Below are 26,173 nucleotides of genomic sequence, written 5' to 3' on the forward strand. Positions count from 1 at the left end.
GCCGCGTGCCGCCCTCCCTCCTGTCGCTGCCTTTCCTCCCCCTGGCTCTCGCCCTACCTCGTGCTGCCTCGTGCTGCCTCTCCGCTCCTGCCCTCTCCACCCCTTCCGGCTCCCCCTTGCCTTCCCTGCTCTCCCTTCTCTCTGTTTCTTACTCTCGTCTTCCCTCACTCGCGTCCCTGCCCTCGCGTCCCCGTCCCCACCCTCTTCATCTCGTTTCTGATTGCTCCCCCTACCCATCCTTTCTTTCCGCCCTAATGTCCCTCGGGTAAGTGTCCCCCTTTTCATCCTCTCACTCCTACCGCAGAGATGCACCAATAACAACGGACCGACAACGTCAGACGACGACGCCAACCCCGAGCCCAGCAATGAAGCGACGAAGGCAAGGTGGTGGGGACGCCCCCTCCTTGCTGACGTCCCCGATGGTGCTGAAGAAGGGGATTTGTACGGAGGGGGACGCCCCACCATGCATATCGCTCGCACCGAAGCACCGACCAACTAGTCCTCACCGTCCTCGCCTTCCTCGCTGCCTTCCTCGCTCGCCCGCACTCAGTCCCCGACCGGCCCTGCCGCTCCCTCCCCTCAACCCCCCCTTTCCCCTATCCTTCCTATCCTAATACGCAGAGAACGAGCGCTGACTACATTTTTGTGACAGGAGACTCCCCGCCTCGCGTTCCCTTCCCTCTCTCGCGCCGACCCCTTTCCCCGACTGCCTTGTCCTTCCCGCCCTCCCCGCGCCCGCCCGCTCTCGCCCTCGTTAACCCCCATCCCCGGCTTTCTCTCCCGACCTGGCGCGCAAGAACGATCGCACTATGCTGGTGGGGACGCCCCCTGTATTGGTGTCGTCGGCGTCGAAGATCAAATCCGAGCTGCGAGGTCTCATTGGAGTGGTTTGGCAGGTGATCGGGTCCATCCCGGCAAGTTGTGGATGATGCATGAGAGAAGTTGTATCATGTTATCCATCCGTGTACATGTCATTCCTCTGTACAATACCACGGTTCCCTTCCCAAAAGAAAAGAAAAGAGATCCAATACTCAAACGATCCATTTGTACCCCTGTTGTTATTCATTATTTTGATTTTTATTATGTTTGTTATTATTATTCAGTTGGGTACATTAAATGCCATCAGCTGTGAAGGTGAGAGAGCATATGAGCGCAGATATTTTTCACTAGTGAGTGGAGTTGGCCGTCACGGCGAGAGATGCATCCTCGACGAGAAAGCAGGATATGCCGAGCACCACCTCTCATCTCGACCGAGGAGAAGACGCAGGATATGAAGGATTGCCAATCGGAGCGAGCCTCAAACTACCCGTGGGGGCGGGGCTGATGAGGGAGACAGGATTCCGAGTCGAGCAGAGGACAGGGACACTGTGTCTTGCACGTATGAAGCTCGACTCAACAAGGTGGGCTGCGGAGCTCGAGAAGCGAGGCTCTCAACCTTCCCTGACACAGTCAGGGAGGAAGAGTCGACCGAGGAATCGACAGACCAGTCTTTTCGCCGCTCAAGTCAGCTTCTGTGCTTAACATGGCATAATGCCAGAGCTCGGCCCGTTACTCATCAGAACCCCACAGTACTACCTATGTAACCCTCATACTGGGACGGACGCTGTCTCGTGGACTTGACGCCTCTCTGTCTGTTCTTCCTGCGCCTAAATCAGTGTCTTTGGTACCTGAATGGATATAATGGATACTGTCGATAACTGGATTGTCAGTGACGGACATTAGCCTTGCTAGTGTCACGGGACGACGTCTCCTTTGTCTGCGGATCAGTCGATATTGTCAATATTGTGTGCATATGCTTGTCCGCAATGGCTAGACGAGACATGACCGGATACCATCTACGCATGCGCGTCGTCGCTATCCACGTCGACAATGATGTCTGAGACAGATGGTCAATGGTCTCGCATGCTCCATGTCGCGCCTGCCACTCACCACAAACCGTTGGTGTACATATATCATCTTTTCTGGCGTCAAATGCGGAGCACTCTTTTCTCTGTCGTCCTTCTCACCTCAATCCTGCTGTCATTCACAATGGTATTCCCCTCCGAGCCCTCGGCGCGCTATGAGTACCCTCGGTCTGGCATCCCACCCAGCAGCTCGATGTCATTCACGAATCTTGCCGCTATTTCCGAATGCAAATACGGTGAGGACGAAGAGTGCAAGAGCGACCAGGAGGTATAATCTCTGGCATCTCGAGCTCAACTTCAGCTAACTGAATACAGAAGGAAGGACTCGGCTACATGCACGCTCCCATACCGGATGCACTCGCGCTCTACTCCCCACGCTCATCAACGAGCAGCAGCTCCTCAAGCAGTTACTCCAATTCCTCCGCGTTATCATATCATAGCACTTCCTCCTTCCTCCTTCTCCCGTCCGCAAAGCTTGTCAGCGCCCGCCAGGACCTCCTACACCGGCTCCCCTGGTCCCGTTCCGCAAGCTTGCTCTGTTCCCTCCCTGATACAGGGCGACCCGGCGAGATCTGGCACGCGCCAAAGGAGTTCATTCCCCTGCATACGGTGCATCAGCAGATGGAAGCCCTTTCCGCGGTGGAGGGTATGACAAGTCAGGAGGGAGACGAGATGCATCTGACATCTCATAAAGCATGGCATCCTCGGCCGAGCAGGATGTCCCAAGTGGAGACGATCGAGGAGCTCGAACCTGAGTACCATACCCCAAATGCGGAAGATGTCGTCAAGCAGGCCGTGGAGGATATGGCGATCATGGGACTGGAAAGTGGGTGTAGGAGGGAGCCGCCTTCGGGTGGGGAGGTGAAGGAGAGGAACGCGAGATTCTCCGTGAGACGGGCGTTTGGGCTCTTCCAGGTTGCACAGACACAGGAAAGGAGCGGTGGAAGGGAGAGAAGCCAGACGATGTAGGTTTCCCTCCTGTCAATTCCGAGGCATCTGTATTCATCTTATGCAACCCAATCATGGTCCATGAGAGTACGCAATTGATTGAGTAGTGTACAATGACAATGAAAATAAGACAAACGCAAAGTAGCCAAGCTTTCGCTCATCTCGGTCCACGCATCCCCAAGAGCCCCTTAGCTTCCTTCTCAACAACCCGACAAGTTAAGCTGATTCTCTTCTCCCTCGGAACAGTCTCCCCCCTTTTCACCCTCCTGCTCCATTCATCGCCTAAGAGAGACAGGTTGGTGATATCTGCCTTTCCCAAATCATCTTCATCTACCGCCTCGATCGAGTGCGAGTACTCTTCGTACAGCTCGCCAGTGGTGATGACGAGCGAACGAGGCTCGAGGAAGAGCGAGTACGCAGGGACGGACGAAAGCGGTGCGTGATACTGCATCATCCCGTGTCCTCCAAGAGACAGGGTAGCGACAGCAGGGTAGTAAGCCGGTCCATCTTTATGTGCCTTGCACCCGGATCAGCCTCAGACTCCCGAGAAGAGAGAAAGCGCAGCGCACGAAGATCCCCTGCCCCGGAAGGTACTCATTCACAATCACGTGGTTAGGTTGTCTCTGTTTTGTTTTTGCGAAGATGTCGGTGCGACCGATTCGGGACATGAGATCCGGGCTGTTTAGAGTGTTGGAGTCCGATCGAGAGGATGCGGGGAAGGGGCACACTGGTCAGTCAGCCATGGAGGTAGAGGTTGGGACAGGAGTGCATTAGATCGCGTCAGTTCGCCACCTAGAACGCAAGGAAAGCGTGAGATCCGAGTTGTGGGTTTAAGATAGATAGAGCTTGTGCCCTTACCCCATACTTGTAATCTCCGACCATTGAGCGTTCTCCATTTCCCCTTCGGCGCGCTTTCAACCTAGATATCAACAGATCTAGATCAGCACTTGACTAGGCGCACAGGCTTTGAGCATTACTCACCTTTCTCATCAGGTATTGTTCCTCTTCACGAGTTACGAAGTCGCGGATGTAGAACAACGGCAATCCAGGCACTTTATATAGATCTAGATCGAATGGAACGTTTCCAACAGTCTCACTACCAACAGGGATAGGAACGCCGATCAGACGTTCGGAATCAGGCAATCGAGCAGATGGTGATGGAGCAAAGTTGGGAAATGAGATTGGAGGGTCTGAGTCTTCCATGTTTGCTGTGACGGAGCAAACAGTTTCAAATATTGATGGTGAGAAAGTATGTGATCCGATGCAGGATCCGGCACCTGGGACGTTTTACAGTTGTCGACCGTGGCGCATGGTTTCCTATCACGTGATAGAATGAGTGCCGCCGCCGTGTTTCTTTTGGCTCACAGCCTCATCCCATCATTGGCGTTGGACATTGTCACAAAAGTGGACTGCGCTGGATCACAGAAGGGAATCCTGCGGGGATATGCATTCATGGCGTAGTGAGTAACGTCTGTTGTGACTAGTCCCATGTACAGTATGTTCACACTGCAAGTTGCTTCGCAAGGGTCGACAGAGCCTCCGCCCGACGGCCACCACTTGCATCCCCCTGGCACCAGCGAGCGTCCACTCAATTTACCTCAAAATATACCAGGAGCGATCCATGGAGTGTGGGATGGTGTGCGCAGTGTGATAGGTGCGCACGGCGATTATTACGGGAACGCTCATTGTCGCTTACTTCCGCTGCTCCCACCTTGCCAACATCAAGATCACTTTGTGAAGAATGTCGAGTCGTCGCCCGCCACCGCCGGCCCATTTTTTTCCACTGGCCATCTGCGAGCGTCTGCTCAAACTGCCTCAAACCCTGCCAGAAGGGAGCCAAGGGGCGTGGGAGGCTGTGTGGAAAGTGTCAGGTGCGCACGGTCATTATTATGGAAACGCCCAACGTTGTTTCCATCTGTCCTCGATTGATACGCACTGTCTTTGGGGCTGGATTGGTCCAAATCCGAGCTTTCTCCATGTCTATGTCTGATAATATCATGATACAGTTGGTGGCCAACCACTCCGATCTGGCCCGGCATCGTCTTCTCCCGTATCTCCGGTTCAGCTGGGTGGACACAGGAAGCACTGACCAAACACGATAGATTTTCCATTTGCTCGCCACGCGGGACGTTTGACTGATCATGAGTAGAAACGCGTTCAACACTGGAATGAAATATGTCCTGCCTGGATATAAACACCTCCCGAGAGGCGCAATCTCGGTCAGTTTGAATCAGATGACTTGGCCGGCGGAAAAAAAAGTTTACAAAGGCTTCTAGAGAGAAGGTACCCCGGTATCGTTGAGCTTTGGAGTTCCTCCACTGTGAATCTCTCCATTGCATTCGAAAAATAGACGACATGTTCATTCGGCGTGCCTTTCTCCAGCTACATGTACTGCAGATCTAGAGTCGCGTAAAATATGTAATGAGTTCCCATCCCCCAGCAATAGCGTGGGTGCGACCAACGTCAGATGTGTTCATAACATCATCTTGCCGGTTCCGACGGGCACGGAGTCGAAGTCGAACGGCAAGGATGACGACAGCGCACGGTTGGCATGGAGGATTGATCCTGCGTAGCTAGAGGTCTGAATTAGGCGGGTTGCGATTGCAGTATACGTAGACAGCGAGCCTAACAGTTCCAAAACAGAGCCATTATTAAGAATTGCGAACAGGCCCACTGCTGGCCTGCCTCAAAGAAAGGCCTAGGTAACGTAAGCTCAGGTCCAGTGGGGTAGAACAAAGAACAAAGAGACGTCGACAGGGCCGCGGGGATCAGGCACCCAACCAGTTTGGGCCATCAGAGCCGCCCTGACAACGCTTGTGAGCCGGAGACGACTGCCGGGTTCTTGTCATGTGAAAACGTGTAAACTGCTGCATATGCTCGTGTGCTTCGAATTCCTTCATGCATCTGCCTGACAAAGCTGTACCAGTATTTGGGGGGCCGCAACGAACCGGTTGGGCCAGCTCGAAATGCCATACGCATGGAAGGATGCCCGGTATTGTCGGCCATCCCCCCTTCTGACCATCATCATCATCATCATCATCATCTGCTGCCTTGGCCACTGCACCGGACTGCTGGTGACTACAGATTGCGCTCCTTTCCTTACGCTCGTTGGTTTCCTTGTCGGCAAACTACTGCCCTTCCGGGTGTACACTCGTTTAACACTCTACCTAGAACTAACTAACTAGTACGTTCTGTCCCGTCGTCTTCTCACGATTGGAAGTCGCTCATAAGCTCCGCTCCTAAGAATGCTCATCCTACTGTCTTTACTCCCTTTGCTTTCCCTTGCCCAGGGGCAGGGGTACATACCCTCCATCCTCGGAGCGAACAACCTCACTTCCCCGGGGTTCTCCCTTACTCCAACCAGCGTTGTCAGCTTCAAGTTTCCCAACACCATTACAGGAAACGGATGCGGTACCCTCCCCTCCGGAGAGCCGGTAGACATCCCCCACTCTCTCGCCCAGGCTGCAGGAGCGGGTCTGCCAATGGTAGCGAGGAACGGCTCGGTGGACTTTGTATGGCGCGGGCGGGGGTCGGTGTGGACTACCCAGTGGGACCCGACGGGTACGGGCGAGGGATGGCTAGACCTCGGGTTCTCCATCCTGCAGCTGGGGTAAGCATCTCCTGCCCCTGCTCCTGCTCTTGACGCTAGCTGAAAGAAGAAGGTCAACGGACGGGGATCAAGTGCTTAGCGTCCGCCTCCCTCAGTGGGCGAAGTGCACCTCCGGGCCAGAGGAGAACGCCTGCCTTCTTAGGGCGTTATTCACTGGCTCGGGCGGGACGTATGGGGGATGTATGGCTGTGAGGGCGTATGATGCGCTTGCTGTGGGGGCTGAGCCTGAGGAGGATGCGGGAGATGATGATGAGGAAGTCGTTGAGCCTGTGGAGCCTACGCCTGTCCTTGCACTTGCCCTCGCTGCCAGGCCAAGCCCGTCAAAGGTCTTAGCTGCAGGTGGGTCCCAGCCGTCGGGCATGCAAAAGCGGAGCCTGAATGCACACGTCCTGCGAGGAGCGGGGAACAGACAGGCGAAGGGTGTGAGGATGAGGGGAAGGGGAGGGAGCGCTTGGAGTTTTGCTAAGAGGTGGAGGAAGTGAGGTGCCTACACGTAGAGGTTGTGCACTCGCGGACGGACGGATGGATGGAAGGAAGGAAGGAACGACAATGTGCGATGGGCGACGGACGTCTTATACCCCCTTTCTGACCTTCCGGACTCTTACATTAATGCGTATTTTATTCCTGCGGACTAGATTGTTGTGCTCAGGCTCTGCTGTGATGTACATGATGGGACTGGGTTCGATTGGTGCTATGAGAGGATACCTAATACAGTCCAGTCACTCTTTAGGAATGCGTGCTCCCTTCCACCAAGCTCTGAGAAGCCGGAAGCCAAGAATGCATCCCTCGAGCAAACAGGCCACCATCCGCTGTACTTCGCAACAGGCTAAGAGAAGCGAGTAAGCTCTGCAAGTACCCGAATGTGGAGAGGAACTGCAGCTCTTTCCCATTGCTCAACGCGTGGCGTGCACTAGCTTACCAGGGTTACGGTAACCTGCGGCTTCTATTCGCTCTTTCCTATACTAGTACTTACATCGGACCAGAGCATCGAGGCTAGCAAGTCGGGAACCTCTTTTCGTACGCAGATCCGAACGGAGGGAGGAGGATGACGTCGGCAATTGATGGTATTTGACGAAAAAGCAACTCCGTGCGCTCAAGGAATCAGGTCGTGGAACGAGCCACCTGGGCCGTCGTCTGGCCGTCGACGGGGAGGCATTGGGCGGAAGTGAGAGAGAGGGATGTATTCCCCCTGATGACGCGAAGCTCAGGCAAATGCAATTTTAAACTCTTTCGGCTCCTCAGAACGCTGGATGTCTGCGCAGCTGGGTTTCTCACGAGCTGCTGCCTCGTTGGGTTTGAGTCTAATTCGGACAAGCATTTATCGTATGATGACGATGAGCTGGGGTTGAGGAAGAGAGAGGGGGGTAGGAGCTGCATATGCATTCCGAGGCAGCAAACGAGATGTGTGTCATACGCTCTAAATGAAGGGAAGATTCAAGCAAGGGATCAGTTAACGTTTACCAGCATTTGCCATATCTCGTCATATCAGTCAAAGAGGTCAGAAGTGAGTTATGAAGGAAGTGGATCGGATGAGCTAGTCACTCGTCTTAGGAAGCTCTGTTCGCTTCCGACCGGAGATGCGAGAACCCCAATATGAGACGGGTGATTTCCGAACTGGTCTCACTCCGCCGATGTGCACTCATGCACTAGGATGTCTGTGTCATGCTCGTCTGTTCTGTGCGTCATTCGTATGTGATGACATCACTTGTGCGTAATTGATGCAGTGAACGTTGCGGGTATAAAATGAGATGAAATTGTCTCTGCTGTTCGTGTGCGATACCCGCGTCAGGATGCATGCACACAATCGCAGTCATTCGTTCCCCTACACCCGACCCAGCACACATCCGTGCACACTCTCACATCTCCAAGCACTCACTTCAGCTCATCTATGTTCAAAGAGACTTAAAAGCATAAGGAAGCGGCTTCCGTTCCTTATCCTTATCGCGCTCTTCTCTGCGGTGTTCCTCTTTCCTGACACGCGTTCTGTGGAGCAGAACTTCTACGGACTGGAAGACGGGAAGAAGATGGCTCGTGCTCTTAACTCGCACGACGAGGTGAGTCTTTCTACCCCCTACAGTGCTCAACTCACGTGCACTAGTCTACACCACCCGTGATACCCTCGTCCAGGCCGACCACACCCGACCTCTCGGACGACACATCTGATGAGGACGCAGACTCCCTCGGAACGGAGAGTGATGTCCCCAAGGAGGGGGAAAGTGATCATTTGCTCCTCTTGCCCCAGTTGCGCAGGACGCAGGGGTATGGAAACCTCCGTGCGCGCTCGAAGAGGGACGCACTGGCACTTCACTCTGACTCTGACTCGGGCTATGTCGAGCTGTACGTCCCTCGTCCCTGTCCCTCTGACTCGGGGCTGTACTGACTTGAACTTGGAAAAGGGACGACGTGGTACGATCTCCTGATTGCCCACTTTCGCCTATCCCAAAGGAAGAAACACGGTCCCTGCCTATCCTAGATGGGTCATACTACCCGGATATCTTCCCCGTTACCGACACCTCCGAGGATTTTGTCGACTCTTCCCCCTCTACACCTGACGACTTCCCTTTTACGTCCTTGGATCCCAACCCCGCCCCTTCCTCCTACGACGACGACGACCCCGGCTCCCCGCTGCCCGACCTGCCAGACTACCCTCGCCCGGAAGACTTCGCCGCAGGAGAAGAAGGGCTGGTCTACATCACTCTCCCCTGCCGGGTGCATATCTCTGGTTCTATGTCCCTGTCTACCGATCCCTATTCCGAAGATGGGGGGGTGACGTCCTACGAGCTTGAGCACGAGTACCTGGAGATGATGCAAGAGGAACAGACCGCGCGCGTGGACGACGACGATGCGGACGCCGACGATGATGACGATGACGAGCTCACCCAGTTAGAGCAGTTAGAGCAGCTGGAGCAAGAAGGACCGAGCGCGGCCTGGTCCCGCTTCACACTTGTTCTCCTCGCTTTGGCAGTCTTCATTCTCCTCGGGGCTGTCCTCCTCCCCCGGGAGAGGTTTTAGCGCAAAGCGAAGCGGGAAGCGTAAATGGCAAAGCGGGAAGCGGAGATCTTTTTCTGGGTCTTAGGAAGCGTTTGACGTGATTGTGTCAAGTGATGGTGAGCAAGTTAGTGATAGTGATGTTGTATTTTACTCTTTTTTCTCTTTCCTGAGATGATTTGACGATTGCGTACCTCCATTAGATTAGAGATTAGCTGCGAATGATCATGATCTGATCTGATCTGGTGCACTCTCTCTCTGGATGCACTTGAGCGAATACTGCACGCAGATTATAAAAAAGCCAGTACCGAACTGAACTGTATGAGATCGGCAGAGACGCTAGTCCTAGTGCGTGTTCTGGATGGCGTGTCTGACCCACGAGGTATTACGTAGTGAGCTGGTGTTCACGTAGTACTTACGCAGGTGTGGGATAAGGTATCTGTGATAGGTGACGGGAATAGCTAATCATACAAACTAGCTCGAACTGGTGCAAAAAGTAATCCAATCATACCAAATTTCCAAAGCAATCGACCCGAACCCGAACCCACGCCTCCTCATCCTCCTCACCCGGGTCACAACGTAAGAAGCTAGGCATACAGTACATACATGTCCGAAGCCCGTCTTCTTGCCTCGCGTCTTCCGTCGCCGTCGCTCGGGCAGGACAGTGCGCAGGACAGTGGGTAGCGGTCCTTGTGCTATGTATAAGTGCTAGAAAGTGCCCTGCTGGAAGGGTTGACGTTTTGGGTAGAGGCGTGCAGAGGCGGGGCTTGGGCTTCTGTCCTCAGGCAGGGGTAGGAGCGGGGGAGGGGAGGGGGAAGGGGAGGGGGAAGGGGAAGGGGAAGGGGGAAGGGGAAGAGGGTTATGATGTGTAGTACAGAGTGCGGAAGGGCGGAGGATAAGGAGGTTCACAGGTGGGAAGGGTTTGGAAAAAACTTGCATGCACGTGCGGCTGTACCCCTCCCTCGACTGCTACCTTCCCACGTGCGGCACGGAGCTGATTGGTTGACCGCGACCATTGTATCTGAACCGATCTGACGTTGCTGTACGAAAAAGATAAGAATTCGGACAGCGAGGGATTTGGTGCTAGTGTCCCCTGCGAGTGTCCAGTGCGAGTGTCCCGTCTCCTGGCACCCAACCCATCCGATCCGGTCCAGACTGATAGCCATCCGCCGTCCATGAGTCTCACGGCTTTGTCCCATGCCTGGAGTTTTTCCTTGGGAGAGAGGCAGGAGGTTTGACAAGGGTGTACAGCTAGAGCGAGTGCAGAGATTTATCCTGCGTGCTGGGTGGGCGGGGCTTGGGGAATGTGATGAGGTAATACTGTAACGTGCATGAGTATCATATGTGCGACGCAGATTCGAGACGTGTGGCAATGACCGAGGGTTGATGGGATCATTGCTGGAAGACTTGGAAGTACGAGTACTGTGAGAGGCACACTGAACCGTCGGAGCTTGGATGAAGACACAGACCCCGATGGCATGCCGTTAGGGTGGAGGATGATCGCTGTCGAGCCAAAGCGGTCTGCAACACTCGCACTCGGTTGACATTTGCTTCATCTCCTTTCGTGGATCTACTGGTCCCGTGAGTGGTGCGAGGCTTTGATAGTGATGTGTGGGATGATGAGGCGGTTCTTGGACAGTTTGATGAAAGAGTGCGATTCTTGTGTCATCTCACCTCGACGAGCCTTGGGTGTGCTGGAGACACTATGTCAGCCCATCTGCCAACCTGCAGCGAAGAAGACAGACAAACACTTGGCAACAAAAACCTCGACCCATTCTCCGTGTCCCCGAATGCCCTCTCTAACGTCTCCCTCCCCTCCTCAGCAACTCTGATCCCAGGCGGCTGCCTTATCAACCTATTCTCCAACAACCCTTGCATTCCTCGTCGCCACCGAATCGTCCGCGTGCACCCTGCTTGTCTTCGACGTGTTTTCCGAGAGGTTTATACCCGTGTACCCGTGTGAGGCCTCCACTGTGTCGCCGGTGAGAAACGACCAGTGACGGGAATGGGAAACGGGCGAGGGCGGAGACGTGCTTTGTGCATCGAACAAGAACGGCGTGATACTGGTGCACCACCCGCACTCGTTGACTCTTGCGCGTTGTTCTGCTACTCATATATCCCGCAAGTGCCGAGTCGATCTTCAGAAGAAGTCGCTGAATACCCGTGGGAATAGGTCCAGCACTTGGTACGGCTCCGAGGCTGTCCAGATGCCGAGGTAGTTTGCAAACTACGGGATCTCAGCAGGCCTGTTTGTTGAAAGACGAGCCGGACGGATCCGAGCGCATGCCAGAGCGGCTCAACACCCACTATGCACTCTACGAGAATGTCGCGCGGCTGCAACACAAGCGTACCCAAGGATACTATACACGTCCGAGTCAGTAGACAGGTGAGAGAGAGACGCAGGGCAGTGAAGGAGAAGGTAAGCAGTGACTGCACACTGGACCCTGATTTGTTGTTGACGGAAGCATCGCCTTGTGCCTGACCGGATTTGTGTCATTCAGGGTTAGGCGCCGATTATCCGCTTCACTTGTCCTTTCCTTCTTCTCCTCCTCCTACTCCTTCTCCTCCTCCTCCTCCTCCTCCTCCTCCTCAATATTCATAACAATGTCCTGCTGTGGAGAACCAAGACCAAATCAGAATGCTCCAGAAAACCGTCAAGCTCCAACAGGCTACAATCCAGCCGGACCGCCTATCACCCAACAACCAGGCATGCAGATGGGAATGAGCAACACTCAGATGGGCAGCGCAATGGGTATGACTGGGATGAACGGTGCACAAGGGATGGCAACGGGGATGCAAGGTCAACCGCAGCGGTTGCAGGGGTACAATACTCAGCCTTTCACGCCTGACCTTCCACAACCTCCAGCGCCGGCTCACCAAATTCCCGGTCAACCAAGCGCCAGCCCGTTCTCACCTCAACAGCAGCAGACGCAGCTCCCCAACTCCAAGAGCAGTGGTTCTATCTGGGGTCAGGCACGACAAGTCCCAGGTCAAGGCATGGGCGGCATGGTTAACCAGTGGGGACAACCTTCTCCCCCTCTTACTGGCGCTGCCGGAGTAGCTTCACCCTCCATGCGCGGTGAAAGACCATACGACACTTCCATCCTCAGCGGAACCCTTCCCCCTTCTCCCCCTCCATCAAACTACAACCCCGGGGCAAACGGGCCTGGCTTCGCACCCTCCCCGACTCCACTGCTGGACCCGTCTATCGCCCGCCCTACGCCTATATACCCCGGGAGGCCGATGAGCGGTATGAGCGGGCACAGCGGCGGACCTGGAGGTGGGCAGGCTGCGATGCGAGTCAGCGTGACGGGCGCGGCGGAGTCGAGGCCGTTTAACCCCATGCCGGAAGATGGACGGCTAGTTATGAGCCTGGACTTTGGTACTACCTTCTCAGGTGTCGTACGTGCCCTTCCTCCCATCCCTACTCACCAAGATTGACATGCTCTCGAGGCATACGGCTCTACGCGCATCTCGAACGGCTCGACGCAGATGGTACTCGTCTGGCCCGGCTCGTTTGAGCATTTCCGCAAGATCCCCACCTGTCTCTTGTACGACCAGGCCGGCAGAGTCCTCTCCTGGGGATTGGAGGCGAAGAATGCCCCCCCGATGGAGGGGAGGACGAGGTGCGAGTGGTTCAAGCTCTTCCTCGAGCCTAAGGCGTTGCGGGACGAGGGATCTGTCGATAACCGGCTGCCGAGGTTGCCTGTGCGCTTCTTTTCATGGTCGGCAGATATCCGCTAACATGGAATGTACAGCGCGGTAAATCGGCTACTGATGTTATAACGGACTTTTTGACTTGCATCTGGGAGTACGCGAAACAGCAGATCGGGAGGGAAATCGGTGCTGTCGCCGACCTCGGTGCGTCCCCCTTCTGTAGAGAAGTACGGCGGCTGACGTACATCAGAGGCCGCCGACGTGTGGATCACTGTGCCCGCCGCGTGGGATGCGGCAGGGTGCGCAAAGATGCGCGATGCTGCGATCGCTGCTGGGCTCGTGCACGCTACCAAAGCCGACGACGAGACCTGGCGAGAGAGGCTGCGGATCATCACGTGCGTCCGGGTAGCCTGCTTCTCAAGCCAACTGACCCTCTGCCAGGGAACCCGAAGCAGCTGCAGTACACTGCGTGGCCCTGACCGATCTGCACCATCTCCGTCCCTCGCAAAACTTTATGATCTGTGATGCTGGCGGAGGAACGGTCGACCTGGCGGTGTACAAGCTGATCGGGCAACTTGCTCATCTGGAGATCGCCGAGATCTGCGCGCGGTCCGGTGCGAACTGCGGCAGTCTTTTCCTCGACCTGAGGTTCAGGGAACTGGTGAGGGCGTTGCTGGTGGCGCATCCGGCGCATTTGGACCAAGCGAGCTTGGCCTATTTTATGCATCACTTTTCCGAGGTGGAGAAGCTGGCGTATTTGGGAGAAGAGGACGATAGTGGGTCTGTTTCGTGCCGTTTTTGCTCAGGGACTGACAGATGTGCAGATAAGATGTTCCAGTTTACGTGTTTTAACGTCGAAGACCAGGATGACCCTTCTGTCGGTCTAGTGAACGGAGAGCTAACGATCCCCGGCAACCTCCTCCGTCAAGAAGTGTTCGACCCGGTGATCGACCAAGTTCTCCAGCTTATCGAAGACCAAGAACGGCGCGTGAACCAGCGGATCGATGCGCTGCTCATGGTTGGGGGCTTTTCCGGCTCTGAATACCTTCTCAAGCGCGTGGAACAACGTTTTGCGGGGAAGATGCGTGTGGTGCGCCCTGCGGATGCGGACGTCGCTACTGTGAGAGGGGCGGCGCAGTACGGACTGGCGCGGCGGCCACTTGTGCAGAGCGTGATCGCCCCCAAGGCGTATCTCATGAAAGTGAAGCTTCCTGCGGAACAGGAGGACTGGAACAAGCGGCCAGCGTATATCAAGAAGAATGATGCTGGCGTGGATATCTGTGAGAATCGCTTGCAGTACCTCGTTCAGAAGGGGGCGATCCTCCTCAAGGGCCAGAGGATAAAGACGATGTTTTGCAAGTTCTCAAAGGTGGCGGATGGTGCGTCGCTTGCGTTAGGCATGGGCGGTCACTGACCCCCGCCTTTAGACCGGCTGTTCACGGCCGTGCTGTATACGTCAGATGCGGACCGAGTGATGCGCTACACAGACGAGGGGGAGACGACAGAGTTGTGTAAATGGACGGTAGATCTGTCTGTGCTACCGTCCTTCCAATGGGCGGCGCAAAACCACGGCTCGACGGGGTTTTATACCGAGTTTGAGCTTGGGCTCGAGCTGGACAGTGCCGAAGTCAGGGGGGTGCTCATGTGGGAAGGCAGGGAATGGGGAAGCACTGTGTTTGATTTCCTGAATTAGGACTGTTTGGTACTTGACCTGTGTTCGGCTTTTCTTGATCGTTGTTTGTGCAAGTTGGTAATCGGTATTTGTGTATGGCTTGTGCGTGGAGATGTGTGCTCATGAGTGTGTCAAATGAGCAAATCTGTTATATACGAAATAGACCTTGATGAGTCACGGATGCTCGCGGCTGATATGGTGTGCAGGGGCGGCAAGAGGAATGCATGTCTACTGGTAGGATCCAAATAGCCCATAGCAAGCGAAAGTTGGGTGTGTCGGAGAGCGAGGGGTGGATGAGCACACGTGACTGGACGGGCGGTACATCGGCCGAACCCTTACAGTAGATAAGCACTTTGCGCAACTCTCCTCTCTCCACTCTCTGGACAGAGATGGCAGACCAGACCACAGAGGCGCTCTATGCCGCCCTCGAGTGCATCAGGGAGGATACTCTTCATCGTTCACTCTTACCTCCATTCAGAAAGTACAGGAAGACAGCTTGGTTCCAGAACTGGGCAGAGACGTTCCGCTGCACACCCCAGGCGGTATTCGCACCGCGCGACTTCGACCAATGTAAGAGCATACTCGAGCTCGCAAAGAGGGAGGGAAAGCGCTTGCGGGCGATGGGGGCGAGGCACTCCCCAAGCGATCTATGGTGCACGAATGAGTGGATGATCAGGATGGACCGTATTGACCGTCTGATCGTGGTACGCCTCATCTGCTCACATGGGAATTTACTCACCCCCGCAGTGGGATTCGCCGAAGAATTCAATCGTAGCTCCAGCAGGGATGACTCTCCACACACTCCATCGCAAACTCGGAATAAACGGACTCGCAATGCGCAACGTCGGCTCTATCTCTGACCAGTCAATTGCCGGGGTCATCAGCACAGCGACGCACGGCACTGGCTGGGACTTTCCCGTCATATCAGGCGACGTCCTTTCCCTCACCATCCTCCTCGCCAACGGGGAGATCGTCACCTGCTCGAAAGAAGTCCAGCAAGATCTCTTCCTCGCCTCCCTCTGCGGACTCGGGGCGACAGGATTGATACTCTCAGTCGAACTCCAGCTCGAGCGAAGTTTCAAACTCCAAGAGTCAAGGGAGAGGCTACCCTTTGAAATCGTCCTCAAGTCCCTCGACCTCTTCGCCCCTGCTTCGGAGCACACGCGCATCTGGTGGAATCCCCAAGCAGACACAGCGATGCTCATGCTCGCTTCCCGCTCGTCTGCCCCTCTCAGCCCCGCAAAGTCCTCCTGGTTCTGGGGCACCGTCGTCGGCCATTGGTACCTCGAGTTCCTCCTCTGGCTCAGCCTCGCCTACCCGGATCTGACGGGCTGGATCGGCCGCTTTGCCAGTGGTCTTGACGCGAAGAAAGTCGTCGTGGTCGATCAGAGCTGGAAGATATTTAACCTGGACTGTCTTGTTCGTCCCCTCTTCCTCTTCCCCTTCCTGTTTTGCTCAACCCAGCCCCTCCTAACGTCCCTCTGTTTCCCAGTTCCGACAATACACGACCGAGTGGGCTCTCCCTGCCTCTCAAGCTCAATCTGCGCTCTCAGCTCTCCGCGCCCTCCTCGCTACCGAAGCAAAGAAACCGCACGGTCTCCGTCCGCATTTCCCGATCGAGATCCGCTGGTCCGACGCGGACGAAATCTGGCTCAGCCCGAGCTACGGGAGGAAGACCTGCTGGGTAGGGATCGTACAGTACAAGTGCGTGGAAATGGACGGATGTACTAGACAGGCTCAGGGCTGACTGGCTCACAGACCGTACGGTATCGACGTCCCCTGGCGAGGTGTCTTCGACGCTTTCGAATCGATCATGCTATCGCACGGGGGCCGTCCGCACTGGGCCAAGCTGCATCCACTTACCCCCGAGCAGTTGGGGGAGATGTACCCCCGTTTCGCCGATTTTAAACGGTTGCTAGAGAGAGTCGACCCAGAGGGGATATGGAGGAACGAGTATGTGAGGAGGCACGTGTTTGGCGAGTGGGAGGGCCAGGGCGCGGACGTGTATTCGAAGAGAGTGCCGCGTTAGAGTCGGACGGGCATGTTCGGAAAGAGCGAGTGGAAAGAGAGGGAGTGGGAGGAGACGGAGCGCTAACGACTAGATATAGGAAAATCCGTGTCGAAGAATGAATTTATGCACACTTGCTGGGTGTTACAAGGGGTGAATGGACCTAGACGACAAGGGAATGGGTTTGAATAAGCACTTGAACTTGTGGACCGGTCCTCTTTACGTTGTAGCGGGCCACAGGAAAATTTGGACACTGCCACCTAGGGTGTAATTCACATTATTTAAATAAATCCTTGTTTGTGTATAGTTAGACAGTTTGGTCCATGGATGTTACACAAGCGGTTATACTCCCCCCACGGGAGATACTCAGGCAGTATGAAGATATTAACATTGCAGGTACACTTTGAATATTCTTTCATAAAGCATATCTAATCCCATTAGCACCCATGGTCCGATATTCAAAGCGTAAGCCTCATCCTCACCTCGTTCGATGACTCACACCCCCCAACAGTCCCGTTCCGCCACCTTGTCTCCCTCTACGACGTCCACATTACTCACACACCTATGATACTAGCTAGAGAGTTCTCACGCTCCTCAATTGCACGCTCAGCAGATTTTTCATCGTCGCATCACGAGCGAGGCCTCTTCCTGCTACGTCCTAAAGGCGGCAAACAACCTACACTCGTCCGAGGCGCCCTCGTCGCACAGTTCGCTGCTACCGAACCCAGACACCTCGCCGACGCAGCAGAGCTCATTTCACCTTGGGTGGACGGTATCGATCTTAACTGCGGATGTCCCCAGCCCTGGGCATACACCGAGCACATTGGCTCTTGGCTCCTTCGCAAGCCAGAGGTCGTGTATGATCTTGTGAGGGCGACAAAGGACCGCCTTGGCTGGAACTTTTCGGTGTCGATCAAGATACGCGTTGATGAACCCAAGCAGACTGAGCGCCTCATCCAGACTGGTACTTCGCATCATGTCGCACTGCCCTTGGCAGCACTTCTGACTTCCTGCTAGCCATACGAGCCGGAGTCGACTACGTCACAGTCCATGGGCGAACCAGGCATCAAGCGTCGACTGCTCCCGTCAACTTACCCACGATTCGGTTTGCCGTCGACGCTGCAAAAGGCGAGGTACCCATTGTTGCTAACGGTGATGCGTGGAGCATGGAAGACGTCCTCCGCATTCGCACGGAGACCGTTGCTCAGGGAGTGATGAGCGCCCGGGGACTACTTGCTAACCCTGTGAGTCCCTTCCTCTGTCGGAGTTGTATCAAACGTGAGCGGGCTTGAGCAGGCCTTGTTCGCCGGCTATCGGTCGACTCCAGCCGAGGCGATCACAAGATTCGTCGAGATAGCAACCAGCTACGGTGGTCTGCCTTTCGCCCTCTTTCACAGACACATTGCATGCATGCTTGAGGAACGCCTTGGTCGAGCGGAGAAGACGTATTTCAACTCGTTGACTTCACATGCCGGTGTGCTGGACTATTTGGAAGGCCGCGGCTTGTCTTTGCCGAAGTAGGGGACGAGGCTGGTTGACCCAGGTACAGATATACCGTCACATGTTTGCATGACTAACTTGGTATCAGGGGTACTCTAAATCCATACTCTCACAATCCAATCTCAAGGTCGGCCGCAGTTCCCAAAACCACACACCGCTCAAGCAAACCCAAGGATCCTATTCGCCTCCTGCAACAGGTTCTTCTCGCCCTTCACCGCCGCCTCATCAATAACGAACGGCGCGAAGCCCATCGCCCGTCTCCCCTGGTCCGAAATCAGGTCTTCTTCCGTCGCCATTCCCACAAATCCCGTCTCCGGCGTGATATCCTTGCCAAAATCGGGCGGCGTTGCCGCGCTCTTGAACGTGTCCCGCTGACGGGCGAGGTAGGCCGCGTTCCGCAGCGTCAGTGGCACGCGGGGATGTACATCACCGACGAGTCCCCAGGGCCGGTATGCTCTTCCTCTAATGAATGCACGACATCTACACCCTCGTACACATTAGCACTCGCTCAACCGCTGCCGAAGCACGCACCGCAGTGCCAGAAAACCATATCCCCCAGCAACACCCTTGGCATGCACGTCATCGTCGTCTCCGTCTGGAGATGCGGATGCGTGTCCTCGGTCAGTTGTATGCTCTTTGTCGGCTTGAGCCCAGGGTAGTGCGCCGTGTCCGGATCATAGTCCCAGTTCTCAGCGAGTAGCGGGTCCAGCTCGGCCGACCTGAGCCTGAAGAATGGCCGGAGGACGACGTATGCGTTCGACCACTGCACGTTGGGGAAGACTTTCAGCGTTCCCTCCCCAGGCCCGGTGTTGGACATTGCTAGCCAGCCCTGCCATGAGCGGAACATGCTCGACTGTCGTATCGTTAGCCACTGTTTGGGACAAGACGACGAACGCGTCCCGTACCTGACCTGGACGCTTGTGCATGTTGCTCTCTGCCCGGATCCGTCCGTCCACAACAAAAGGATCATGGGCCCTCCAATCTCCTTTGAGCACGCTAGCAAAGCAGCTCCTCAGGCTATCGTCCGCCCAGCGCTCGATCTTCGCACCATCGATATGCGGTGGGTGCCGGTCCCACATGCGCGCCGTGCGGATACGGAACCGGTCGGCATACGTCAACGGCGTGGAGAAGGAGATGAGCAGGTTGTCGTCTTTCGGACGAGTCCAGAACTCGTTTAGCGCTTTCTGAACTGCGATTACCTTCGGATGCGAGCGAGCTTGCACTTGAGATTTCGCCCAGCTGGGAAGTGTGAGAGGGGGTTTGATTGGTGCAGGAGGGCACGTACTACATCTGCAGGAACTGTTTGTCCTCCTCGGGGAAGCCGTCCACCTGAGGGTTCGCCTTGATGTATTCTCTTAGCATGCCCTTCCACTTGAGAGCCAGATCGTCGTCGACGATGTTGTGTACGACGACGCTTCCGACCTTTCTGATTTCGTCCCTCTGCGCCTCGCTGAGCTTGTCAAGGTCGCCGGACTCGATCTGTGGGATGATGGTCGGTCCCTTGGCGACGATCTCTTTCTGCGCTTCGGCGAGCGCGTTGATCAGATCTACCCAGCACGCCTTGAGCGCGGCTTCGTCGGACGGGGAAACGATAGATCGTTTCAGCGGGGTGCCATATTCGGCGTCGAAGGTAGGCTTGTCTGCCTCAGCCAGGCGCTCAGCACGGTTCAAGGGAACGTCACCCATTTCGAGATCACAGGAAAGGCAATGAAGGGAGAGCGCAAACAAGTGCTGTAGTCCCAGGGGACGAACTAGTTATAACCCACACCGACATCCCCATTTCAATACCAGTTAACCTCGCTCCTTCATTGTGCCGCGATTACGGGTTTGGGCCATGCGCGGAGGGTCCGGTGCGGAGAAATTCCCCGAACCGCGGGGAAGCGCCGGCGTCTTCGGCCCGTATCTCGGCGCGAACTCTCATTCGCGGACATCCCGCACGACGCATATGCTCGCCGTATGCTTGTCGCCAGTCATCCGCCAACATTGCATTCTTTCCACCAGACACGATGCTCTAATCTCGGGCATTGTCTGGCTGAACTATGGACAGCAGTCGGTGGAGGACCGGGTATATCACCAACCCCATAGAAATGCCTGATAGCTTTCGTGATTTCTTTAAGCTTGGCAGAAACGATCCGTTGCACGATCAAGGCCGTTCCAGGCAATGTAATGCAGTCGATTACTCCTCTACCAATACGGAGCAGCTTGTAGTTTGAGGCCCGCGCCTACTGGCATGGTCTGCAAGCCCAAGATAAATAAGTCATCGGGTCTTCTCAAGTGGACTTGCAGAGATATTAGACGCTTCTCTTACGGACCCTCCGGCCCGATCAGCAAGTCAGGTTCGAGTTCCGCACTTGGCCCCCAAGGCGTTGCCGTTCTGGGGTCTGCCTCACCTGAAGTGACTAGGCTCGCTCTTTGAAATTTTGAGTTCCGGTTCTTGAACAGACAGAGTCGGTTCCACACGCAGAGGTCGTGCATAGCAAGTACAGGAAGAGAGGTCATGAGGTATTCTCAATTTAAATGCGGTATATCAGAGAGTACATGTGGACACGAACACAGGCAAAATGGACGATGCAAAGCAGCGAATGCGAGAGAAAAACAGGGAAAAAGCAAAGACGAACAGAGGATGATAGACTGTCTGGTGCACGCACCGTACAGGCTAGTCTGACAAGATGCGGAGAACAGTACTCGAAAGATCAAAAGAACCGAACAATAGTGTGTTGACTCATCTCCCATAGAATCCGTTTAAAGAGCAACATTCCAGTGAAGCTCTTACCAGGGTCATGCCAATGTCACCCTCCTCTTCCTTACTAGATTAGGAACGCTCAGATCTTCCATCTCCGCCCTCCTGACCTCCTCGACCCAAGCGCTTATCTCCCCTTGCTCGCGCCACATCCCCGGTGGCTCTCTCTGTGTCCAGCAAGCACCTGCCCTCCATCTTCTCGGTGTCAGTTCCGTGTATCTATCGGGTAACCAGGGATCGAGTGAGATGTCAAAAGATAACGAGACAGCGACCAGCGGCTGGGGAGGCGGCAACGGAGATGGAGAGACGGGTGATGGAGGTCGGGAGGCGTTGAGGATTGAGGAGAGACAGGGCGAGGGAGGCTCGTTTATAAACTCGAAGGGGTCACTGTTCTGCGTGAGCGGCGTTAGCGGCACTGTGGAGATGCTCCAGGTCGGACTGGGCGGCGCATCGAGTAGGTGGGGGGAGCCGGAGGAAAGCATGCGTGTCGTATGCGAGGAAGAGGTGAGCAAATCTACGGCCTCTCTCGAGTCTTGGGTGGCTTCTTGTGGCCATATCCGGTATGCGGTATCCAAAGGGCTTACATCCGCTTTAGAGAATACCACTACGAATCCGTCGTCAGCTAAACTACCATTGAGCTGAACAAGGACGTACATTCGAGCCAGGTAGGTAACTTTGATGAAGACGAGTACGGTGTTCCGAGGAACCCGAACGCGGCCTTGGGCATAATGAACTCTAGTCTTGTTATCAGCATCCATGTCTCATAGTATGATTTCAGATCGGAGGAGGGACATACGCTTATTCCTGGAAACGTGGAACGTGCTCTTTTTGCGTTTCCGTTCCGGCTCTGGCGGTTCATCTTGTTGGACTAGCGTTCTGTTAGTTCTGTCCCCGTATAAAGAGAGGGGAACATACGATCCGGCATTCCAGTGGGTGCGTAGCCTAGCATATCCAAGCCTTTCCACTCCGCTCGCTTCCTTAAGCCTATCTCCCTGCTTATCGGAGGAAGCCCGACCATGGTCCCAGTCCCAGTCTCAAGCTCCAGCTTGATGAATACATCTTCCGCCTTCTCCTTGGCTCGCTTGACCATAGTGGCTTCTTCCTGAGCCCTTGGACGTTTCCTCGACCGAACGCGAGCGGGCGTGCGATTTCCTTCAGTTGGATAAGCAGAGATGCCGGTGCTGGCAACGCTAGTGGTAGGGGTGAGAGTGGATACGCTCATACTTCGCACGTCTTCAGGCGAGGACCGAGCTGTAGTTCCGTCTATACTGGTTCTTGCACTGGCACTTGCACTGACGATCGTGTTGCCATCCAAGCTAGCGCGAGCGGTTCCACTGACACTCTTCCTCGATCGCCTCTTCTGGCCTCTCTGGCAGAGTTCTGCTGGTCTGTGGGCGCCCTGATGTTGGTCAGTATGAAGATCGGCAGAAAAAGGGAAGAGGAGCTGGGTCTGCTCGACATCTTTAGGGACATCGACTCGTTGTGTGAATCCTAGCTGCAAGCCAGATCCATTGCATGCAGTTGCGGCTCCTATGACAGCGCAGAATCGCAGCCATAGCCGCACACGTCAAGGGAAGACAGCTCCCAAGGAAAGAAGAAGAAAGAAACGCACCTCATGCGTTATTTCATATTGCGAACAAGCGTTACACAATACCTCCCCCGTAACCCTCCTTGTCCTCCAAAGTGGTGTACTCTGCGTCTGGCAATGGTCGCACATAGGACCCATAATGGTCATGCCGGTTGCTGGGGCAGCTGTGGATGGAGCGGGGGCAGGAGGAGCACCTGGGTTGGATAAGGGGGAACAGGGGAGTACGGACGGAGGGGAGTTGGGTTGAGTTTCTGTTAATAGATTAGCTGGTGGAGACTCGGCGAGACGGAGGGACGGGCGCACCTCGGTCCGCATTAGCTCGCCTCCGCACGGCATTGCTCACTTCCTCTGCATTACCGGGCGTGATAGGCGTAGCAGGTGCTGGAGGAGGGGTGCTTGTATCCATCTCTACTGTCATATCTTTCCGACCGTCATGTATGCGCGTGTCCTGTTGCTCTGGCTCGAATTGCTCCAGCGGTTCATGATCTTGATCTTCGAACTTGTTTCTGGTTCGCAATGGCGAATGCTGCAAGCTTGTGAGAGCGTGCGACGACTGTATGGACATGTGCGCTGATTGCGCAAGCGGCGGCGGGATCGGCATCACTGGTGCTGGTAGCACCAACGGAGGCAGTGTCGGCATGGGTAGCTGTGTATGTGCCTGCTCCGGCATTGGTATCGGTATAGGTATCGGTATCGGTGCAGGGACAGCAGGTTGAGGTTGAGCGCGTCGAGCGTCGAGCGTAGCGTCATGTTGCAGTGTCGCGTTCATCTTTGCCCGCCCTAGCTCGACGGCTCAGTATCGGGCAATTCGCGAAAAAAGAAGCACAAGGAAGTACTCACGTTCATCCTCCTCCAAACTCTTCAGTTTCAACAAGATGTCCCGCTCGCTCGCTTGCTGCGGTAAGCCCGCACATTGTCGGAGATACGCAAGGAGACGGTCCGCTTCGCCAAACGCGAGTCTAATCGGCGTTGCCTGTGGGTCGGCCTGCATCCGGGTCAGATATATGCGCTGCGGGAGACAAAGAAGAAGGTGGAGTAGAAGGAAACGCGTACCAAAGGATCCCAGTGTACTCTTGCCCTCAGGGGTTGGACGTCATAGCATACCCACGCTTGCCCTCCTTGCCATTCCGGTACGGTGCGTAATCGTCCTATTGGATGCGCGCTGGAGTGTAGGGGAAAGAAGAGCTGTGGCGTGAAAGAAGAGGAAGAGGAGGAGGGGGGTAGGGAACGAAGGATAGGTAGGAGGTGAAACGTGTTCCACGAAGTGAGGTCGTATTCGCTCTCTCTTCCCGTCTCTATCTCCCCTCTCCCACTCCTCACCACGCTCGGTTGTCCGACCAGCTCCCTCACCTTGTCTACCCTCTCCCTACTCCCAGATGCACCGCCCCAGACGACACAAGCGACAGTGTGGGACTGACAGTGGACATGGGGTCTCCATGGTTCGAGGGTGCGTGCTGTGACGAGTGTGCCGCGGGTGATGCGGGTGTCGACGGACGCTGTCCAGTTCATGAGAACATAGTGCTGTTGTGGTTGGGGGTGAATGTATGCAGGTGTGTGGGGGTGCAATGGGTGCGACGGTTGAGGATGTTGAGGGTGAACGGTGTCGTGTGGCTGTCGTCGCCTTGGATAATGGAGCGCGACCATCCGCACGTGCTATAGGTGACGTCAGCGACGACGTCACTGTTGTACCATATATCTTCAGCAATATGGGGCGATTGGACGGTCGTATGCCGTCGTTGTCCTAGTCTGACAGTGCGCTGTGAGTGTGCCGACGGACAAGCGCTCCAGGTCTCGGTCATGTCCCTATCCAGCGGGGGCAAACGACATTACTTCAGGGGTTCTATTGCACTATAACAACACATTCAACCGATTAACACCATCTACAAACTAGGCAATTACATATCAGCACACAATGCTACCATTTGACATGGATTCGATATCTATTACGGACTCTGTATCACTTGCGGACTTCTTCGTGAACCCGGTGGTGTTTGCCCGCCCATGTCTTCATCCATGCAATTTTTCAACACCGTGCCTCGGTCGAAAAGAATCTGCAATCGTGCAAAGGCATATACACTAAGTTGAGGCTGAGCTCCCCAACAGCAAGGCTTGACCCTTCTCTCTTTAATCGCCTCCTTGATCTACACCTACGATTGTCCATTCTGGAGTTTGCATGAGCAAACAAGGGGGTCTCTCTGCCGCAGTATTTTCACAGCCCACCCACCTCCGCCTGCACCGTCTCCTCGCGGAATCTGTTGTTCACACTCAGATAGGTTTCATCTAGCACCAGCTTACGAGCAACCCGACTTCACGCTCTCCACAAATCGGACTGCGTTGGATCGGAAGAACCAAGCCGTTTTGCGGAGTGGACCGGGACGGATAAGCTCAGCGGCAGCCTCCAGCACCAATGACCCATTGCCTTGCCGGTGATGAGTGGGATAATGCACTGTTATAGGAGCAGGTTCAGGAGTATCAAACCATCAGAGAACTTATGCCGTTGCGATGTGCAGAAGAGGGGCCAGCCGTAAATGTAATGCACCAGCTCCTATTTATGTATATGTTCCTTCTCAGTGCCTTTGCAGATGCGGTCAAAACCACATCACCCCTTGCTTCAGCAAGAAATGTACAGTATATGGATTGAAATAAATTGTCGCTCCACACGTGGTATATAGGTGACGTCAGCGACGACGTCACTATATACATCTTCAGCAATGGAAAAGTGGACAGGAGACCGGCCCTACCGGCTGTCGACACGCGCTCCGGATCTCGGTCATGTCCCTATCTTTCTATCTCTCTCAATCAACGGTATGATGTCGGGATATGAAATGCTGACAAACTTTGTCAAACGCGGGCATGACCAGCAAATCATATCAATAAACTAGGCGAGGGCGCTTGATGAGTTTCACAAGACTACAATAGGAGTACTCCTATATTGCAGAGGCTGTGGCCTTTTGATCAAGCATGCGCGTCTCAGGTACAAGGCAACCACAAGTATTCTATACCCATACACTAGTACGCGGGAAAAATAACAAGAAAGATTTTGGTGGGATTTCCGTATTGGCTTCCGCACTGGTTGCTTCCATTTTTGGGTGTGGGACACCCAGTCAGGGTTCGCCTAGTGCAAGTTTGATACAATTGACACTGAAAAGCTCATTTCAGCCTCAGCCTTGCCTGAATCCTTTCACCCTGAAGTGAAACCACTCAATTACCTCAAAGCACCACCCTAAACAATGATAAACTATATAGTCCCACAGCTACTCTTGGGATTCTATTATACTTCCATTTTCCTATATGTATATATATGAGCTCTGGGAGCCTTATTGTCAGGGCACCAGCTCATTGCTTGGTCAAGAGACATGACTAAGCCTTTATGACATGGAAGTAGCTGGTATACCTTGGCATGTGCTGGAACCTGCTGGAAGGATTGGATGGTCAGGTGACCTGCTGTGCATGGCTGTGCATGACCTCATATGACCTCATCCTTGGTCATATGACCTGATCACCTGACTAGGCTGAGTAAGCAAGATGTTCTAGCAGGTTCCACCACAGAGGTATAAA

The 26,173-nt window shown here is 54.8% G+C and overlaps 11 protein-coding genes across 11 annotated transcripts; 5 read left to right on the plus strand and 6 right to left on the minus strand.

Moving 5' to 3' along the window:
* Positions 1-3,009: 3,009 nt before the first annotated feature.
* On the minus strand, positions 3,010-4,055 carry DACRYDRAFT_119640 (uncharacterized protein; the record flags this gene model as incomplete). Its single annotated transcript, XM_040770836.1, has 5 exons — positions 3,010-3,369; positions 3,422-3,530; positions 3,581-3,644; positions 3,711-3,771; positions 3,834-4,055. The coding sequence occupies 5 exons, from the start codon at positions 4,053-4,055 to the stop codon at positions 3,010-3,012; spliced, it is 816 nt and encodes a 271-aa protein (XP_040624070.1).
* Positions 4,056-4,247: 192 nt separating this feature from the next.
* On the minus strand, positions 4,248-5,008 carry DACRYDRAFT_25286 (uncharacterized protein). Its single transcript, XM_040774103.1, has 3 exons — positions 4,579-5,008; positions 4,378-4,506; positions 4,248-4,312 (listed from the first exon to the last, which is right to left on the minus strand). Exon 1 carries the CDS (start codon positions 4,961-4,963, stop codon positions 4,658-4,660), a length of 306 nt encoding a protein of 101 aa, XP_040624071.1. The 5' UTR covers positions 4,964-5,008; the 3' UTR covers positions 4,248-4,312; positions 4,378-4,506; positions 4,579-4,657.
* Positions 5,009-6,147: 1,139 nt separating this feature from the next.
* Positions 6,148-7,132, minus strand: DACRYDRAFT_25288 (uncharacterized protein). Its single transcript, XM_040774104.1, has 2 exons — positions 6,515-7,132; positions 6,148-6,462 (listed from the first exon to the last, which is right to left on the minus strand). The coding sequence occupies exon 1, from the start codon at positions 6,821-6,823 to the stop codon at positions 6,554-6,556; it is 270 nt and encodes an 89-aa protein (XP_040624072.1). The 5' UTR covers positions 6,824-7,132; the 3' UTR covers positions 6,148-6,462; positions 6,515-6,553.
* A 1,216-nt stretch (positions 7,133-8,348) lies between these two features.
* Positions 8,349-9,666, plus strand: DACRYDRAFT_25289 (uncharacterized protein). The gene is made up of 3 exons (XM_040774105.1): positions 8,349-8,516; positions 8,561-8,799; positions 8,859-9,666. Exons 1-3 carry the CDS (start codon positions 8,487-8,489, stop codon positions 9,472-9,474), a joined length of 885 nt encoding a protein of 294 aa, XP_040624073.1. The 5' UTR covers positions 8,349-8,486; the 3' UTR covers positions 9,475-9,666.
* A 719-nt stretch (positions 9,667-10,385) lies between these two features.
* DACRYDRAFT_97301 (uncharacterized protein) lies at positions 10,386-11,851 on the minus strand (the record flags this gene model as incomplete). The annotated part of the gene is made up of 2 exons (XM_040777439.1): positions 10,386-11,144; positions 11,200-11,851. A coding segment is annotated over one exon (295 nt), but the record flags the coding sequence as incomplete, so codon positions are not given.
* Positions 11,852-12,792: 941 nt separating this feature from the next.
* DACRYDRAFT_59529 (actin-like ATPase domain-containing protein) lies at positions 12,793-14,800 on the plus strand (the record flags this gene model as incomplete). Its single annotated transcript, XM_040775568.1, has 7 exons — positions 12,793-12,852; positions 12,904-13,158; positions 13,209-13,311; positions 13,358-13,502; positions 13,549-13,883; positions 13,932-14,486; positions 14,535-14,800. 7 exons carry the CDS (start codon positions 12,793-12,795, stop codon positions 14,798-14,800), a joined length of 1,719 nt encoding a protein of 572 aa, XP_040624075.1.
* A 355-nt stretch (positions 14,801-15,155) lies between these two features.
* On the plus strand, positions 15,156-16,926 carry DACRYDRAFT_85186 (gulonolactone oxidase Lgo1). Its single transcript, XM_040776720.1, has 4 exons — positions 15,156-15,483; positions 15,527-16,198; positions 16,272-16,483; positions 16,538-16,926. The coding sequence occupies exons 1-4, from the start codon at positions 15,169-15,171 to the stop codon at positions 16,806-16,808; spliced, it is 1,470 nt and encodes a 489-aa protein (XP_040624076.1). The 5' UTR covers positions 15,156-15,168; the 3' UTR covers positions 16,809-16,926.
* Positions 16,927-17,224: 298 nt separating this feature from the next.
* DACRYDRAFT_85188 (FMN-linked oxidoreductase) lies at positions 17,225-18,722 on the plus strand. Its single transcript, XM_040776721.1, has 5 exons — positions 17,225-17,252; positions 17,299-17,751; positions 17,805-18,031; positions 18,084-18,330; positions 18,376-18,722. Exons 1-4 carry the CDS (start codon positions 17,234-17,236, stop codon positions 18,306-18,308), a joined length of 924 nt encoding a protein of 307 aa, XP_040624077.1. The 5' UTR covers positions 17,225-17,233; the 3' UTR covers positions 18,309-18,330; positions 18,376-18,722.
* Positions 18,723-18,795: 73 nt separating this feature from the next.
* DACRYDRAFT_18895 (DUF1479-domain-containing protein) lies at positions 18,796-19,973 on the minus strand (the record flags this gene model as incomplete). Its single annotated transcript, XM_040771404.1, has 3 exons — positions 18,796-19,140; positions 19,193-19,526; positions 19,573-19,973. The coding sequence occupies 3 exons, from the start codon at positions 19,971-19,973 to the stop codon at positions 18,796-18,798; spliced, it is 1,080 nt and encodes a 359-aa protein (XP_040624078.1).
* A 913-nt stretch (positions 19,974-20,886) lies between these two features.
* On the minus strand, positions 20,887-22,788 carry DACRYDRAFT_97306 (uncharacterized protein). Its single transcript, XM_040777440.1, has 6 exons — positions 22,640-22,788; positions 21,943-22,426; positions 21,824-21,895; positions 21,682-21,762; positions 21,444-21,631; positions 20,887-21,246 (listed from the first exon to the last, which is right to left on the minus strand). Exons 1-6 carry the CDS (start codon positions 22,760-22,762, stop codon positions 21,100-21,102), a joined length of 1,095 nt encoding a protein of 364 aa, XP_040624079.1. The 5' UTR covers positions 22,763-22,788; the 3' UTR covers positions 20,887-21,099.
* Positions 22,789-22,929: 141 nt separating this feature from the next.
* On the plus strand, positions 22,930-24,151 carry DACRYDRAFT_25294 (uncharacterized protein). Its single transcript, XM_040774106.1, has 3 exons — positions 22,930-23,395; positions 23,456-23,600; positions 23,669-24,151. Exon 1 carries the CDS (start codon positions 23,173-23,175, stop codon positions 23,329-23,331), a length of 159 nt encoding a protein of 52 aa, XP_040624080.1. The 5' UTR covers positions 22,930-23,172; the 3' UTR covers positions 23,332-23,395; positions 23,456-23,600; positions 23,669-24,151.
* Positions 24,152-26,173: the final 2,022 nt, after the last annotated feature.

This window comes from Dacryopinax primogenitus (assembly GCF_000292625.1).
Source record: "Dacryopinax primogenitus strain DJM-731 SS1 chromosome Unknown DACRYscaffold_24, whole genome shotgun sequence".
Classification (NCBI taxonomy): domain Eukaryota; kingdom Fungi; phylum Basidiomycota; class Dacrymycetes; order Dacrymycetales; family Dacrymycetaceae; genus Dacryopinax; species Dacryopinax primogenitus.